Source organism: Cajanus cajan, chromosome 1 (genome assembly GCF_000230855.2).
Source record: "Cajanus cajan strain Asha chromosome 1, NIPB_CcT2T_4, whole genome shotgun sequence".
Taxonomy (NCBI): domain Eukaryota; kingdom Viridiplantae; phylum Streptophyta; class Magnoliopsida; order Fabales; family Fabaceae; genus Cajanus; species Cajanus cajan.
In genome coordinates, this window is record NC_138517.1 from 89,834,118 (window position 1) to 89,853,563 (window position 19,446).

Here is a 19,446-nt window from a genome sequence, read left to right on the forward strand (position 1 = left end):
TTATGGAGGTCACTACAATGGAGATCGCACAGCAACAAAAATTCTTCAGTCTGGATTTTACTGGCCTACCATCTTTAAGGATTCTCATGAGCACTGCAAAAATTGTGATAAGTGTCAGAAAACTAGAGGAATTTCCAAAAGACATGAGCTGTCTTTGCAAAAAATTCTTGAAGTTGAAGTCTTTGACTGCTGGGGAATTGACTTTGTAGGACCACTTCCATCTTTTTATTCTAATGAGTACATTCTGGTTGCTGTGGACTATGTTTCTAAATGGGTGGAAGCCATGGCGACTCAGAAGGCTGATGCACGTACGATGATCAAGTTCTTAAAGAAGAATATCTGTACCAGATTTGGAACACCGAGAGTGCTCATTAGCGATGGTGGTTCTCATTTCTGTAATACACAGCTGAAGAAGGTGTTAGAACATTATGGTGTGAGACACAAAGTAGCTACACCTTACCATCCTCAAACAAATGGACAGGCAGAAGTTTCTAATAGGGAGTTGAAGAGAATTTTTGAAAAGACTGTGGCTAGCTCAAGGAAAGATTGGGATTTGAAATTGGATGATACACTATGGGCTTACAAGACAACATATAAAACCCCAATTGGACTCTCTCCGTTTCAGCTTGTATATGGAAAGGCCTGTCATCTCCCAATTGAGTTGGAACATAAGGCCTATTGGGCTTTGAAAGCATTAAACTTCGATGTGAAAGCTGCAAGTGAGAAGAGAAAGCTTCAGTTACATGAGCTTGAGGAAATGCGGTTACAAGCCTATGAATCTTCCCGGATCTATAAGAGCAAAGTGAAGTCTTACCATGACAGGAAGATTGTACAAAGAAACTTCCAAACAGGACAACAGGTGTTGTTGTTCAATTCCAGGTTGAGATTATTCCCTGGAAAGCTCAAGTCCAAATGGTCAGGCCCCTTTTTGGTCAAATCAGTCAAACCTTATGGGGCAGTGGAGTTGGAAGAGCCAAATTCTGGAAGATCTTGGATGGTAAATGGACAGAGAGTTAAGCCATACTTGGGTGGTGAGGTTGAGAAACTTACCACTATCATTCATCTCAATGATCCATGACTAAATGAAGTGTCAAACTAATGACAATAAAAAGCACTTCTTGGGAGGCAACCCAGCCAACATGTTTTGAACTTGGTTCTAGTTATTTATAGTATTGGCATATTTAGTTTCAGTTATGTGTTGATGTTTTAGTAAGTAAGTTTAGGATCCAATACTTAGGATAAAAATTGTTCATATGTTTAGTTAATATTATGCATTTTCCTTTTTGTCTCGTGTGCTTGTTGCAGATAAGTGTAGAAGAAGAATTAAAGGAAATTTTGGTCAAATTAAGCCATATCAGGTAATAAAAATTTTTGTTCCAGGAAGCAAGGGCTCAACCCCTGTGAAGGGCTCAGCCCCTGTGAAGGGCTCAGCCCCTCATATCATATGGAAAAACAGAGTAGCCTCTGGGGTCAAGGCGCCCAGTGCCTTTAAGTAGCCCAACACCTCATATGGAATTTCCAAAGAGGGGTCTCTGGAAGCAAAGCGCTCAGCGCCTCTGAGTGGCTGAGCGCCTTGGAGGAATAGAATTTTTGAAAGTCTCTGGATCCAAAGCGCTCAGCGCTTTTTAATGGCTCAGCGCCTTGTGAGAGCATTGCTCTCTAGAGCCTAAGCGCTCAGCGCTTTCCAATGGCTCAGCGCCTAGAATTGAATTGCTCACTGGAGCTAAAGCGCTCAGCGTTTTGAAGGCGCTGAGCGGATGAGTGTCGGGCTTGGGTTCCAATTAAAAACAGAAGCCCATTTGCACCAGGGTTAAAAACATAACCCTAAATCAAAATCATTCATTCCCATTCTGCTCCTTATTGAAAGAGCCATTCTATTTCTCCTCCTTCTCTCTTATCATTCCCATTCTGTTTCTCATTGCCCTGAATCAAACAACGCACACTCACCTCGCATTCCAGGTATGCTCTATGATCACCCCTTCTTCATTGCATCAGTTCATATTCAAATTCATTTTTACCATTTTTAATTTGCTCTTGTTCTTCAAAGTCAGTTTTAATGGTTAATCCTCTGTCTTTGCAAAACTTTGTATTCTCAACGGGTTCTTTTAATCATACATGGTGTAATATTTCTGCAATGCATGAATTAGGGTTTGAACTTCTGATGATTCTACCTATTTTAAGCCCTAAAATTTTGTGTGCGAAAGGTCTCTATAGATTGTGGGGTTTCAAGCAAAACAAAAATTCCATTTTTTAGATTCTGAGTCAAAGCGCTCAGCGCTTCTAAGGCGCTGAGCGAATTAAGGGCAGAAACCCACAATGCTCAAGGCGCTCAGCGGTTTCAAGGTGCTGAGCGGATTGAAGGCAGAGAGCCATAATGAGTCAAGGCGCTCAACCCTTTCAAGGGGCTGAGCCATTTGTACCCTACTGAGTTAATTATTTGAAGTTGTTATAACACATGTAATTTGTTGCTCCTTGTTTTTATTTGAATGTAATGTAGATGGGCAAGACCAAGACTACTTCCCACACTCATGAAGTTCCTGCCAGCAAGAAAAGGAAGGGCCAAGCTTTCTCTAATCCCCCTCCTGGTGATTCCGACAATGATGAGCCTGCTCCACGACCTGTTGCTCCAATCCGTTTGGACAGGCAACGATTCCTTACCAAGTCTAAACAACAAAGGTATACGAAATTGGAGCCTAGACAGATAATAGCTGAAAGAAGAGTGGAGTTAGACGCAGGAGAATACATGGAGTTTCAAGGGGAGTTGACAAGAAGGAAGTGGAACAAATTGGCCACTCCAGAGAAGAAATACAATAAGGATATCATTAAAGAATTCTATGCCAATGCTTTCCCTCTGCAAAGGCTTGATCAAACAAGAAACTATTGGGTGAGAGGAGTCACAATCAGCTATTCTAGGGATGCTATTAATGAATACCTGGGCAGCCCTTACAGCTTGGGAGGTGACGGACTTGATGAGTATGGCCGACTGAAGAAGCCTCGTGCTTTTAATGTTGATAAAATGGCGAAGCTTTTATGTTTGCCAAGTTGTACTTACATAGTGGGGGTGATAGGAAATCCAGTTTCAATTCTCAGAAAGAATTTGACCACTATTGCACGCATCTGGCAAAACTTTCTGTACTGCAATGTGTATTCCATTACACACATTTCTGATTTGAATATGCCCAGGGCAACTCTTCTCTACTCTATTTTGACAAAGGATGGTGTGGACATAGCTTCAATAATTTCTAATGAGATACATAAGACTGTCCTCTCTACTCTTTCTATTACAGGGGTTTCTAAACCCCTGGGATTTCCAGGATTGATTACAGGGCTGTGTATGGCAAGTGGCTCTCGCCTTCCGAATAATTTGAACAAATCTCTCCGACCTCCAATCAATGTTGCATACATCAATATCCACTGCAAGAGTGAACAACAGGGTGATGCTTCATAGCCTAGATCTCAAAGGCATTGGCATGCATCTTCCTCTTCTCAAGTAGATAGTCAGGCATTCATGGCTGCTCATTTTCATCACATTGAACAGCAAGATCTGGCAAATCACTTGGCGCTGATGTCTCTCAACACTAGCATGTACCATGCTCATCAGCAGCAGTTCCATGGAGGCCCTCCATTCCAATGGCCATCCCCAGAGACTTTTCAACAACAATTCCACTGGCCTGGGGACAGTCCAAATTTTGAGGGAGGTGTGGAGGAGGAGCAGCCAGAGCAGGTAGGTGGAGCTGAAGGGGAAGATGAAGAAGGAGGCGAGGATGAGCATAGAGAGGATGCTGAAGAAGGAGATGATGAGGAGGAGGAGAACAACTGAGGGTTTCTTAGTAGTTTGTTTGGTTTATTTTACGGTACTTTTAATTGCAGTTTATTTTGAGTTACAGTAATTACTTTCAGTCTTTAATTTCATGTTTCAGTTTGATGACTTTTCACCCGGTAAGTACTTTTGGGCAGTTTCAGTTAGCATGGTTACCTTATTTTGCGAACATGTAGTTGTTAGTAAGGTCTTTTTGGACATAGTAATGTTTAACATATTTTAAAAAAAAAAAACAAAAAAAAAACAAAACAAAATTATTTTTGGGAACTCAATTGACAATCTTTCTGGACGGAGCATTTTCTTGATTCAAGTTTTCAATGAGCAGTGTTTTCTAATCTGGAAGTTTTCATTGTTGCACAAGTGGTTGTACATTTTTGACTTTAAGTATGTGCTTCAAGCATGTTCAAGTGAAATTGAAATGAGTCTAAAGTTGTTGATGTTTAGGGCACTTAACCAAACCATGTGAGTGAGTCGGCCAAACAGTTAAAATTCAATCATTGAGAGTCATCATTGATTCATGCGGTCAGTTTTGTTTGAGTCTCCCATGAGTTACAGTTAAGCTATGCATGGAATTTACTAAGGCAATTATTTATTATACTTAGCCAGTAGCCAAAAAGCCAACCCATGAATTACATTGACCCTTGAGCAGACAAATCTGACCCTAAATAGAACCCTTAAGCTTATAAAGAAAAACCATGATTGTCCTTGAGCCTTGATGGTAAGAGACATTCTCATGAAACAAGTGGGTTTGAGCCAAGTTGGGGGTAATGTATAGTTTCATGTGGTTAGAGTTGTATAGGCAAAGTGTTGTTTTCTTTGTATATATTACTAGAAAAAAAAAGGTTAAAATCAAGGTTCCTTGTTACCATTTCATCAATTATTGTAATATTCTAAAAGAGAAGGAACCAGTAAATACAATCAAAAGAGGGATAAGGCATAAGAGTCAAGAGAATTCAAGCAAGTGCAAGAATTTGGTATTAACGCATATGAGTGAGAATGTCTCTTGTCAAACAGGCCTTTAAATTCCCAAAGAAAAACCAAATCTCTGATAGTCAGGCCACATTACAACCCTCTCAAGTCCTTAGTGATCCATGTTTGGTTCTAACAACAGACTTATGGGAGATAGGTAACAAAGCAGACTTAGCGTCTTTTGGTGCATGAAAAGAGAGAAACACTCACCCTTCACAGCATATTAAAGAGAGATACACAATGGTGAGGAAATTTTAGTGCTCTTGATTGAAAGCAATGGAAGAAGAGTGAATATTTCCTTTGAGTATGCTTGATGTTCATAATTTTTGTTATCATGTGGGCACCATTTGTAGTAACATGTACTCACTGGATTTTGCAAACAAGTTTTCATTGGACTCCTTGAAACCATGTAAGTGCATTAACATATTTTTTGGGTGAAACTTATAATGATTCACTGGGTATATAAGTTAGTTATATTATTATCTCAATTAAGACCTTTTGTTTGAGGACAAACTAATTTCCAAGTTGGGGGTAGCTTGATAAGTATCTAACTAGTCTGATGAAATCTGAATTTGAGACACTTATCTAGCACAATTTTTGTACATATTGATATAATTTTGGTCAATATATGCTTAGAATCAAAGAAGGACTCTTAATTTACATTATTACAGGGAGTTATGAGTCTTTTGATCAAATTTTGTGTTTATTTTGTAGATTTTGAAGTCTGGAGGCAAACGGCTAAGCCCTTCAAAAGGGCTGAGCGCTTTCAAGTCAGCGAGCCCTTCAAAAGTGCACCTAATTGGAAGCGCTCAGCCACTCCAAGGTGCTGAGCAGTTTTGGCCCTGGAAGAAGGAGTTCTCTCTACCTCCTAGGCGCTCAGCAGATATGAAGCGCCCAGCCCCTTTTGGTTGCTTAATGGTGAAGAATCAAACAGGCACTCAGCGGATTTGAGGGGCTCAGCCCTTCAGATTACTTCATCTTCATTCTTCAAACCGCTCAGCCGTTTCAAGGTGCTGAGCAGATTTTTCTATTTCCTGCCTACTCTGTTTTAATTCCAGCACTTATAAAAGGGTAGAGGAGAGAGAAAAAAGGGCATCACTAGCTGCACGAAGAGAAGAACAAAGAGAAACGAGGAAACAGAGCACTTTTGGAGCTCGTGGGGACGCGATTCTTCAGAGGATCTCTTTCTTCTACCTTTCATCTTGTTGTTTTGTGATTTCTTGTACCATGGAGAGCTAAAGCTCTAGGGTTGGGATTGATGTAATCATCGAACTCCTTTGTTTTCCTCTTTGATTCATATATATATCTCATCTATTACTCAATGTCAGTGATTTATTTCTGTTCTTAATGCTTTGATGAATTGATCATTTATCTTTGATTTCGGATTTAGAATTTGGTTGGAAAACGTTTTCTAAATCTAGCCTTGGAACGAATCACTTATTAGTTTCAACAGTCAGGAATGATTTTGGAAGTAATAGTTGTAATAAGTTCTGACTCTTAATGCGAGATATTTAACTGAATGAAGTGAGGAATCATTCATTGAGTTAAATACTTTAGAATTTCTTATGCCAAGGAATTGGGTTTGAATGAATATAGAGAACTCAATGGCCATGAGTAATGGAATCATTTGAAAGAATCAATAAGAATGCATAGGAGGGAAATTGAAGAAATTTAATCCCAACTGTTTCTCATATTTGTTTTCCTTAAATCTAATCTAACTTTTGGTTACTTAAGTTTGATCTATCATTCACATTAAGTTTTGAACATGTGTAATTACTCAAGTTTTAAATTCACAAGTACCAATTAGTATAATAGAAATCAAAGCTTACTTCACAAGTCCCTGAGGATCGACAACCTTTTAACTATACTACAGAGACTTGGGTGCGCTTGCTCAGAAAACCAACAAACATCAGTAAGAACAGATCTGAAGGTTCCTTAATATTATCTTAAGAGAAGTATATTGGGAAATTGTTAGAGAAATTTAGCATGTAGGATGCCAAGATCGTAAGTACACCTTAGGGGGTTCACTTCAATCTCACAAAAGAGCATTCACCTAAGACAGATGAAGACAAGGCATTAATGGCTAAGGTTCCTTATACATCTGTAGTTGGTAGCTTAATGTATGCAATGATATGCATTAGACGCTCATGTAGTGGGAGTTGTTAGTAGATTCATGTCTAATCCAGGAAGAAAGCTTTGGGAAACTGTCAAGTGGTTGCTACGCTGCTTGAAAGGTACTTCTAAGATCACATTATGTTTTAGTAAGAATGATGTTGTTTTAGAAGGATATTATGATGCAAATTTAGGAGGTTGTTTAGACACAAGGAAAAGTACTACAGGATTTGTTTTCATAATAGGTGGCACAACAGATAGTTGGATGTCTCAGCTTCAGAAAAGCGTTGCACTTTCAACCACAGAAGCAAAGTACATGGCTATTTCAGAAGTTGGTAAGGAAATGATTTGATTGAAGAATTTTCTTGAAGAGTTAGGCAAGAAATAGTGTGACAATGCTTTTTATAGTGATAATTAGAGTGTCATTCATCTTGCAAAGAATCCTATGTTTCATGCAAAGACAAAACACATCTAGTTGAGATACCATTTCATTAAAGGACTAATCAGTGATGGTACTTTGTTCTTAAAGAAGATTCATGAGTTAAAGAATCCTATAGATATGTTCATCAAGGTGGTTACTACTGAGAAGTTGAAACTTTGCTTAACTTCAACTAGCATTCATGGTTAATTGTTGAGGAGGCGTCGCACTAGCTTAGAGGCGTGACGATTTTGAAGTTTACTAGATTTATTTTGGAGTGCAGTTGATGTGATTAGCCTCCAAGTGGGATATTGTTAAGTATGTGGAGTCTGAAGGGTTTATTAAGCTTGACTCATTTGCTTTTTTTTATATATATAAATACTCATGTAATTATAAACCTAATTATGAAATAGAAAATATCATATCGTGAAGCCGTGGACGTAGGTTATTCTGACCGAATCACGTAAATCTATGTGCCTTGTGAATTTACTTTCTTTCTTGTAATTGTGCGTGTGAGTGCATTTGCGATCCCCAACATCAAGAAAGTATTGTTCACCTACTGTTAGTCTACTCTTTAGGTCAACTAGCTAACGTACATACAAAAGCATTATTACCAGCTCCCTTCCATTCCATCCTGTCCAAGATGAACATGGTTGATATCCATGCCTCAACTTGTGGGGAGCTAATAGAATAATAACATTAATTGTGATATATCATCAGTTGTTATTTCATAGTATAAAACAACAATCATATTAATAAAAGATATTCACTTTTCTGATCATAATATATCATATTAAAATAGTAAGTTTAGGTCTAACACAACTCTATAAAATCGGCTTGTAAGGTGAGAGTAATCACTCACTTATATACTCTTTAATTGCCTCATATCTAATTGATATGGAACTTAGATTTTTCCCAATATACCCCCTTAGTACTATTAGACTTGGTACATAGATAATCGTGAATAACCCTTTTTAATAATATAGGATAGACAAAACTTAATTTTTTTCAAATACGCCTCGTCACACCCAACACTACTAAGTTTGGTGCGTGTATCAAGGTGGGTGGTCCATTTATAATGAATCTAGATAACTCTGCTATCATTTTATGATTTAGAAAAGTGAATACCTTTTATTGATAGATGTTTTTTGTTTTATACAATGATATAACAACCAAAATGGCCAGCAAATAAAGAAACAAAATCATAACAAATCATTGTAACAAATCAAAATAATTAATATTATTATTCTATTATTTGTTTTTCTTTTCCCATCAAAGTTCCCATGACACCTTTTAATTCTCATTTATCGTTGGTTTTTTCAACTTTTGGTATAAACATGCTTTGTGTAGGTCAAAGGTCAATGGTTTCAATGGCTATTAAAACTATATTTTATTTTATAAAAATTGAAATCAGATTTTAATTGTTTACTAATGATATTATCAAATTTTGCCCTATAAAAAGATTACAAGCATGAGATCTTAGACACCAACAATTCTGGTCTACACTTTATCTTTTCTCTCTTTCCCTATCATTTTCTAGGCATTGTTTAGGCGGCTTTAAAGTGTTTAATCTTGAGTACAAGAGTTTAAACATATCGTTATATAAACCTTAGGAAACAAACCAATTATTAGGTTGTATCAGTGATTCACCTAAAATTGGTTTTGGGGCACTGGTTCGTTGACATGATGACACAACTTTGACTCTCCTATCTTTCTTATAGACATATAACATGGATATGTTCATGAGGGTGGTTAACATTGAACAAATCAAATGGATCCTCAAGAAGCACATTGAGGAGGATTTTCGTTATGGAGATTTACAGGGATTGTTCACAGAAGAAACTCTTCTTATCACAAAAGGAATACGTTCCTAAAATAAGTCTCATTTTGGAATGGACAAAGCTATACCTTTAAGTACTCCCTCACTAAACAATACATGTCTATTTTTGGCTTTTGTTCCTACAACAACCAAATTTGGAGTATATGTGTCGGTTTTCATATGCTGGTCCGATTGGAAGTCTTATCTATGCAATGGTATTCACAAAACTGAATGTTGCACACATTGATAGTGTGGTGAGTAGGTTTCTGAGTCAACTAGGAAAGGAACATCGGCTGGTTACATAGCATATCTATTGTTATTCGACATTTACATCAACTGGTTGGCTTATACATAGAGCTAACACATGGTGTATATATCTTGATAGGTATTCAGATTTAGATTAAATTGTTGATTAGGATGCTAGAAGGTCAATTACCATGATTGGCTGGGAGAGATACGCCACCGTGTATTTTTTATTTTTTAATACTTCGTTAAAACTTAACCAATTAATATAAAAGGCCTCTTATTTTTTACATTGATGGCTTCAACATCAATTTTATAATAGATGTAGAAGCCCTAAATGTAGAGTCTCTTATTTTTTACATGATGATTTCTACATATAGATTCTATAACCAATGTAGAATACAAGTTTTTACCGATATAAAATTCCTCATTGTACCCATGCTATGATTATTTTCATAGTTTCGTGTGTTTATAGAAATAGATCGATCATCATGATTATGGATTCTTAATGATCTTTATTTCTATTGCTAATCAAAGTGGGTATTATATGTATAAGAAATTAGAAATAGTAATTTAAGTAAAAAGATCTTGAATCAAGAAAATAATCTTAGTGTAATTTTGTAGATCTTAATTACAATTTCATGAAGAAAAAAAAAAGGAAGTAGATACTTATCCTAGCTGCTTTATAAGTCTTGAATTTTAGTGAATTTCGCTATATATATTACTCTTGTAATATTTATCTTATATCAGTTTTAGTTTCTTTTTGACTAAATTATTAGTATTGCTCAAACAGTTTTGATTTAGATGTAGATTATAATTGTACCAATTATTGTAACAATATTTTAAATTTCATTACTTGAAATACTTTGTGTGTTCTAATTTTGAAATATTTTAAATATTTCAATATTTTATTCTCTTTATAGAAAATATGCATTGATGTCAATCATGTTCCTGATCATAGTTCTTATTGCCAGCTGTATTGCTATCTGTTAACAGACTAAGTCAAAAATTCTTGTAACGATGATCAAATTTTAAAATTGAAATCTTTTTATACATGGTTTTGTTTTTTCTCTTCAATATAAAACATCAGCTAGCATTGACTTATGGTCATTGTTAAGGAGAAAATAATTTTATTCTTAACGGGTTCTCCACAATCATGCAACTTTGTTTTCCTTATACTATTTACTATTTAGCTAGCTGCATGCATGTTAGTGTATATTAATGGTTTCAAGGTATATTATTATGTTCTTAAATGTTACATTTCCCAGAATATATTGGTTTGGAATATTATTTCTGAGTGTAATTAAGAATACGATTGGTTAAAATTTAATTGATAAAACAAATATCAGATTATATAAAAATATTTCTTATATTAATACTATAAAATATTAGCACAGCGCTATCACTTACCAAAATCAAACTAAACATGAAAATGCCACTTTAGTTTCATGAGAACCAATAATAACTGACGTATACATTTTTTTATTCGAAACTTATATCGAATATGAGAATGAGAGATATCTATCTAATTCTCTCAAGAATAACTTCACATTAACGAAAACACTCTTAAGTTGCATAGAAAAGCTAAAGGAAAAGGGTTGTAAAAGAACATGAATATATATATATATATATTGTTTAGGTATAAAAACTATTAAATGCTTATCTGTCAAAGCTATGAAAAAACAGTACGAAAATACAGCATATGCATACACGAGTAAAATGATGAACTCACAGTTCTCGGTTATCAGGAAAAATAGGGTGACATATATGGGTTACTGTTGCATATGATATATATGTTGGATAATCTTAAATTTCTAGAGATATCCGAGATATCCGAGATATTCGAGATATCCAAGATATCCGGGATATCCGATTTAGTTATCTGGAATTATTTGATTTTGAGTTATTTGGTTTCAGATTAGATAAGATAGTTTTTTGGTAAGTTTTGATTTGATAAGATATTTTATTATCTTCTTGTTAATTCAGTACGTTGTACAATGGCTATTTAAAGGCCATCTCTTATTCAATAAAAAATCACAGTGAGTTGCTACGATCACCCACAATTTTAGTGTTACTCGTCTCTCTTAGTTTTTCTACAAATTGGTATCAGAGCTATATGCTCTGAGTGCCGAGTGTGAGAGGAAAACAGTGTGCGCCTGTGAAGGGGGAAGAAAGAAGAAAGAGAGAGTAATGGCAAAGGTTGTGAATGGAATGACCGTACCACAACTGTCAAAGAAAACCAATTATGATAATTGGTGTTTACAAATGAAGACCCTGTTGGGTTCCCAAAGTCTATGGGACATAGTGGAGAAGGGGTTCCAAGAACCCGAGGAGGACGAAGACCAATCTGTGGCTCAGATTGCCGCATTGGAAAAGACACGAGTGAAGGACAAATCAGCTTTGTATTTTTTGTACAATGCCGTGGATGAGTCAGGTTTCGAGAAGATTGCAAACGCTGCATCTTCAAAGGAAGCATGGAAAATCTAAGAGGTTGCGCACAGAGGTAACCACCGTGTCAGACAGATTCGACTTCAAACTCTCCGAGGAGAGTTTGAGAGTTTGAAGATGGAGGATAAGGAACAAGTATCCGAGTACATAACTCGGGTGGAGAAGGTGGCTAACCAACTAGGAAGGAATGGGGAGCCAATGCCAGCAAGTAGAATTGTGGAGAAAATCTTGAGATCATTAACAGATGATTTCGAGAGTATTGCATGCGTAATTGAGGAGTCAAAGGACTTGTCAGTTCTCTCAGTGGAAGAGATCGCTGGGTCACTCGAAGCCCACGAACAAAGGAGGAGGAAGATGAAGAATACTCTTGATCAAGCATTACAGGCGCAACTTGATTTGAATGAAACTCGGAACACTCAGGGCCGAAGATCAGGAGGACAAGGACGAGGTGATCATGGAGGACGAGGCAAAGGACGAGGTGATCATGGAGGTGATCAAGGACGAGGTCGAGGACGAGGTGACCATGGAGGTGGACAAGGACGAGGTGATCGTAGCCAAGGAAGTCAGCCAAGGTCCGAGGTGGAATGTTATAAGTGTGGCAAACTCGGCCACTACGCAAAGGAATGCAGATCGGCAAATTGCTACAACTGTGGCAAATACGGTCACATAGCAAAGTATTGCCGAGCTAAAAGCCGAAGTGAAGAAAAAGGGAAGAATCTTCTCACAGAAGAAGAGGACGAGGAAGCAGGAATTTTGATGATGACGCAGAGCTCGGAGACCAAGCTACGTCCGAGTTGTGCCTCCGAGGTCCAGCTAAACTTGAGTTGCGTCGAGAGATCAACAATTGAGCCTCCAAGCTCATATGAGAAGTCAGAAGCCGAGCTTGATTCGAGTTGCCTAAACAACTCGATCTGGTATTTGGACACTGGAGCGAGCAATCATATGTGTGGAGAAGAAAGTTTCTTCAACGAACTCATCAAGGTAAAGGCTGGATTCGTGTCATTTGGGGATGATTCCAAGGTGGCGGTAAAAGGGCGTGGAACCATCAAGTTTATGCAGAAGGATGGACGAGTTGGAGAAATAAGGAATGTCTACTACGTTCCCGAGCTTAAGAATAACATCTTAAGCATGGGGCAGATGATGGAGAAAGGAAACTCGGTTCTGATGAAGGATCGAGTGCTTTATTTGAAGGACAAGCATGATCGTTTAATAGCCCGAGTGGAGATGAAAAAGAATCGGATGTATAAACTGGAGCTGAACATCCTTCAAAATAAGTGCTTGAAGCTGGACGTGAAGGATGAAGCCATGATGTGGCATTTTCGTTTTGGGCATTTAAACTTTGGAGGCTTGGCCGAGCTATCAAGGAAGGAGTTGGTACTCGGACTACGTGGTGTTGAGTTTGACAAGAAGTTTTGTGAAGCGTGTGTACTTGGAAAGCATACAAGGACAAGTTTTCCGAGCTCGTCCGAGCACAAAGCGAAGGAGCAACTTGGGCTGATACACACTGACTTGTGTGGACCAATCTCTCCAGCATCTTTCAGTGGTAAGAAATATTTCATCTCTTTCATAGATGATTTCTCTCGAAAGACCTGGGTATATTTTTTGCAAGAAAAATCAAAGGCATTTGAAGCTTTTAAGAAGTTTAAAGTCATGGTGGAGAAAGAGACTAACAAGCAAATTAAAGCTTTGAGGTCGGACAGAGGTGGAGAATTCACATCGGCAGAGTTTATGGAATACTGTGAAGAGCAAGGTATAAAGCGTCTTCTCACAGCTCCATATTCACCACAACAAAATGGAGTAGCTGAAAGAAAGAATCGTACTATTCTTGAAATGGTCCGAACCATGCTTAAAGGGAAGAATATGCCTGAGAAGTTTTGGGCAGAGGCAGTACAGTGTGCTATATATATACAGAACAGGTGCCCACATTCAAAATTGGATGATGTGACACCTCAAGAAGCATGGAGTGGACAAAAACCGAGTATACGTCACTTCAAGATCTTTGGAAGCCTTGCTTACGGTCATGTTCCAGCTCAGCTCAGAACGAAGCTTGATGATAGGAGCAAGAAGTACATTTTGATCGGGTATGATGAAAAGGCAAAAGCCTACAAATTGTATAACCCTGTTACAGGTAAAATTCTGGTAAGCCGAGATGTCCAAGTAGATGAGGAAAGTGAGTGGAGTTGGAGTAACTCGGAAACGACCCCGGGGAGCTCGAACTCTGAAAGGGAGAACTCGGAGATAATAGGGAGAAGCTCAGATAGGACCAATGAGCATTCCGAGGAAGATGATGAACCTGAGCAACTTAGAACTCGGAGCTTGCAAGACATCTACAACTCCACTGACGAGTTACATGTAGTATGTCTATTGACAAGAACAGAAGACATAAAATCTGAAGAGGTGGTACTTGATGAAAGATGGAAGAAAGCAACGGATGAGGAGATCGGATCAATTGAGAAGAGTGAGATGGGAAGTAAAGCTGAGCTAGTTGAGGAGTTTAAAGAAGTGAAGAGGGAGTTTGTGATGACCGATTTGGACATCATGAAGTACTTTCTGGGTTTAAAGGTGGACCAAAGAGCAACGGGTATTTTTGTGTCCCAAAAGAGGCATCGGCCACCTCGACGCAGGGGGTGCTGGACGTTGCATGGCTCGCGGGGCCATGGTACACAGAGGAGTATCGCGCTCTGGTGGAAGAAGCATCGAAATGAAAGAAGAAGGAGAAATTTAAGATTATGGGGGAGTTTTGTTGGATAATCTTAAATTTCTAGAGATATCCGAGATATACGAGATATTCGAGATATCCAAGATATCCGGGATATCCGATTTAGTTATCTGGAATTATTTGATTTTGAGTTATTTGGTTTCAGATTAGATAAGATAGTTTTTTGGTAAGTTTTGATTTGATAAGATATTTTATTATCTTCTTGTTAATTCAGTACGTTGTACAATGGCTATTTAAAGGCCATCTCTTATTCAATAAAAATCACAGTGAGTTGCTACGATCACCCACAATTTTAGTGTTACTCGTCTCTCTTAGTTTTTCTACAATATATGCTTTAATTAAACTATAATAAAATATATAAAAAAGCTTAGACTGTCAAGATATCAGAATTATAAATTGGTCAAACTTATCCATCACTCTATAAAGTAAATAAAAGGAGACAGATAATAAGAATAAGAGAAAGGTCACTAATTACTATTAGCTACGTTTGTAAGTAATTTCGCTTTTACATGCACACATAGAAAAAGATAAAGCAAAAGATATTTGTACGGAAATATATACCTTGAACTTGCGTACTCGAAGAGCTTGCTGGTTGCAGAAAAGACTATTAGAGCAATTTCAGCATCACAAAGAGTTGACAGCTCCTGAGCCTTCTTGAAAAGACCTTTCCTTCTCTTTGAGAATGTCACCTGCCTCGCGTTTATGTTGTCGATCTTCTTGATCGGTATCTTCTTTCTCGCCATTCTATTCATACAATCATAATCATCACCCAAATTCCAACTCAATATGGACATATAGCTATGTATCAAAGTTAAAGACATTACATGTAAATGTAAATGACGATTTTGCGATAATTATATGATCTACATTGCGATGACTAAAATTGTCGTAAAGATACTATTGTGACGGTTCATCAACTGTTGCAGAAATATCCGTCATGAGTGAATTTTGCGACAGTTACTGGAATCATTGCACAAACCGTCGAAAAATTAGAATTGCGACTCTTATAACATCCGTCGCATTAACTGCCTATAAATCAGTCGTTAAATATTTATTTTTTATTTTATTAAATTTTTTAGACGTCTCAAATTTGATTTCTATTCTTCTCAAGGATTCTATTTCACAATACTTCACTTTTTAACATTTTTCTCCTTACTTACACAGTTTCTGGGAAACTTCCCAGAAGGCCACTCATCCATGTATCACTCCAAGTCACTGTATAATTCCAAATCAAGCATACTTAACTGTGGAGTTCTGATGAGATAAGTTACAGTAAAGCAGATACATGTTGGTATAAATAGTACAAATTAATTCATTTAAGTCATTCTCAACTATACAATCTCATACTTATACTATCTTTGAATCCCTCTCATTCCGGTGTGTCCAAACCGTTATAAATATATAATAATTATATTACTAATAATAATTATATAATATTTAATTAATTTTATATTACTAATAATAATTATATAATAACACTGGTGTAACTTTTACTAAGTATTACACCACTTAATAATCTTATATTAAATGTGAATTTTGTAGATCCAACCGTTAGATTGAAAGTTTATATCACTTTATATGTTTATATATCAAATTTTGTTAAAATTGAACAACTTGAAGGTAATCAAAGTGTTCATATTTTAGTATATTTTGAAATATATATATTACGTCAATTTTTTTTTACAAGAATGAAGTATCAAATCATCTTGAATTAATATAAAATTTTGTATATATAATCTAAGAGTAAAAAATTTTCAATCTAACGATTGAATTTATAAAATTCACATTTAATATAAAATTATTTAGCGGTGTAAGTAAAAGTTACACAGGTGTTATTATAACCTTTCTCTTTTAAAATATTATTTTTATAAATTAAATTTTAATATTTTAAATAAATTATTAATTAACTTAATTTATTTATTCATCTTAAATCTAAGATATAAAATTTAAAAAATGTATTTATCCTTGTTTTATTTTCTAATCAATTTTTTCTATATTAATTATTAGTAAAATTTAATAACTTTTAATTTAATAATTAGATCGATAAAATTTAACTTATACCATGAATTATTGAGCGGAGTAACTTTATTAAGAGTTACTTTGTGAGTCATTTGATTCTTCCTCCTCTCTCTCTTTCTTTCTATATATATATATATATATATATATATATATATATATATATATATATAATTTTTTTGATGATAATTGTGTATCTTATATTAAATAAAATATATATAAAATTGTTAATAAAATATAAGTTTATTAAGATAATATAATATTTCCAAAAGAAAAATATTACTTTTGGTCTACCAAAACTACTATTAAATATATTTTTAACCCTAAACTTTATCAAATTTTACCGTAATTTTTGAACAAAATAATATTTAATTTGTACTAAAAATAACTTTTAAATTTTAATTAAATAGGGGTTATATATATATGTGTGTATATTATATTCAAACCTAAAAGTGATTTTAAGTTATTATTTGTGAAAAGATAATTAATTTATCAAATATCTCATATTTAATTAACCATTAAAATAATAAATTTCATAAATTATTTATTATTTTTTCAATATTCTCAATTTAATCCGCAATTAAGGTGTATTATTAATTTCACTAACACATAAAAAAATATAATATATATTTTTTTTAATTTTTAGCTTCCTAGAATTAACATAAAAAAAATTATTCTAAAATAATTTAAAAGATAGAGAAATAAAATTAATATAGTATATTAAAATATATTTTTTTAACATTTCTAAATATAATTACATGTCATTATTATTTTATTTTTTTATTTTTTATTGAAAGTAAAATTATATAATTTTAGAATGTGCATGATTTTGTGTGAATTTTTATTTCAATTTTTATTTTGTAAATTGCAACAGTTAGGAAGAACTGTTGTAATGTTGGAAAATTTTGTGAAATCATCGCAATGTTTTAAAATTTTGCCACAATTTTAGGAGAAACCGTCGTAATAAAAAATTTTGCTATGATTGAAAAAAACCGTAGTATAAAAGAAAGCGACGATAATTTCGGGATAACCGTGACGTCGCAATTCATTCTTTGTAATAGAGAAGGGTTTCCACATGTACAAGAAAGCATCGAGGTCAAAATAAAAACACATGTGCATGAACGAAACAAATGGGGTTTTGGCAGCGAAACCATCATGATTCTTGGTAGATCTTCCAAGAATGAACAAATTAAGACTAGGGAAAGCATGTGCACAAAGAAAGGGAAAAGAAACACAAACTTTGGTGAAATAGCAGAAACGGGTCTTAATTTTGCAAGGAATCTGAGAGAAACGCACAAAGTTTCATATTAAACAGTAAAGTGGAGGTAGAGAAATGAAGGGTTACCTTACCAGAAATGGATGATGAAGATGAGACAGAAGGGAATGTTTGGGTTACCCCTGACGGGGAACTCTGATATATGATTCAGAGAAATATCTGAGTTTGCATCTTTTTCCAATCTCTGGCTGCTATTCCTCAGTTTGGAATTTAGATAAAAGAAGTAAAGACCCTTTTATATTGTTTTCCAAAAGAAGTATTCTATATTTTTTTATTCCTTTTCCGTCTGGAAGGTTTTCTTTTACTATTTTACTATTTTGTTGGATTCTTTTGAGCCTTTCCGTACAGATAGCTACTGGTGTATCAGTCGCCAGCTATAATGACTACTGACGTGATCTCATGTTCTAGCCGTTTCGTAAATCCTAGAGGATTTTCGCAAATTGTTTTTATTTCGTATATTAAGGTTTCTGTTTTTGTTAATATCAACTTACATAATTAGGATGTATTTGGTTTAGAAAAGAAAATAAATAAAAAAACACAACAACAAGAAGGTAAAATAAAAAGTTAGATGTTTTTTAAAATTATTTAGTATGAAATAAAATGATTAAAAAAACATGTGTATAAAATAATATAAATATGTTAAATAAAAAGTTACATATAAAGATAAGGAATAACATGATGTCTATTTTATTTGTAATTTAACATAAACCAAATAATGAAAAACATTCAAAAATCGGATGTTTTCCTTCTCTTCGAAAATTATTCCTCTTCTTTTCACTTATTTCAAACAAAGAATAAATATATTAATTCTTATTTTTGGTACAAATGAGAGGAATAATTTTATTTAATTATCTCGTATCATTTTAAAAATAGACTAGTACATCAGTTATAACTTTATGTTTAAATAAGGTATCGAATTCGGATATCTCATGTGTCGAATCACTTATTTATAATTTTATATATAGTTTATGTTAAAAAAAATTTCTTATAATGATGCATCTATCTTCCTTTTAAAATCATCTAACTTAAGATTAAGAGAAATATCAAAAATTTATTTTATAATGTATTTTAAATATTTTTTGTTATTGATTCAAATTTATTAAAAATTAAAAAATTTGGTGTTATTTACTATTTAATGAGCCATATTTATAATTATAATTTTCAATAAAAGTTTATTCAATAATAAAAATATATATTGTAAGTGATACTCTTCTCAAATATTTATCAATCTTTTTTATCTAAATTTGAGAGAAAAAAATATAAATAATGATATATTTACTAATTGAAAATGGAAAGAATATTATTTGTAGAAATAAAAATTCAGTTTTTTTTTTCACTTTTTAAATTTAAATTTTGACCTTTGTCTTTCTTTCTTTTTTTTTTATCTTGTTTTTTATATGTCAAATAGAAAGAAAATGAAAAATAAATTTAATTTGTATATTGTTAATATAAAATACTTTTATACATAAATATCTAATAGGAGCTTAACTTATCATTATATTATATTAAAAAAATAAAATATAGTAACATTTTATATAGCAAAATAATTATTAAATATTCATATAGTAACATTTTATATAATAAAATAATTATTCTAAATTTAATA

At 34.3% G+C, this 19,446-nt stretch overlaps 1 protein-coding gene across 3 annotated transcripts in view; it reads right to left on the bottom strand.

Annotated features, from left to right (window-relative positions):
* LOC109803114 (MADS-box protein JOINTLESS) overlaps positions 1-18,073 on the bottom strand; it is a 42,450-nt gene extending 24,377 nt beyond the window's left edge. For 2 of the 3 annotated variants that reach the window (XM_083067502.1, XM_020364564.3), the window contains exons 1-2: positions 17,910-18,073; positions 15,110-15,292 (exon numbers count right to left, since the gene is read on the bottom strand). In XM_083067502.1, the coding sequence (XP_082923628.1) occupies positions 15,110-15,291 (182 nt within the window). In that variant the 5' untranslated portion in view covers position 15,292; positions 17,910-18,073. The remainder of the gene's footprint in view (positions 1-15,109; positions 15,293-17,909) is intronic. The other variant, XM_029272552.2, reaches the window with a different exon arrangement.
* Positions 18,074-19,446: the final 1,373 nt, after the last annotated feature.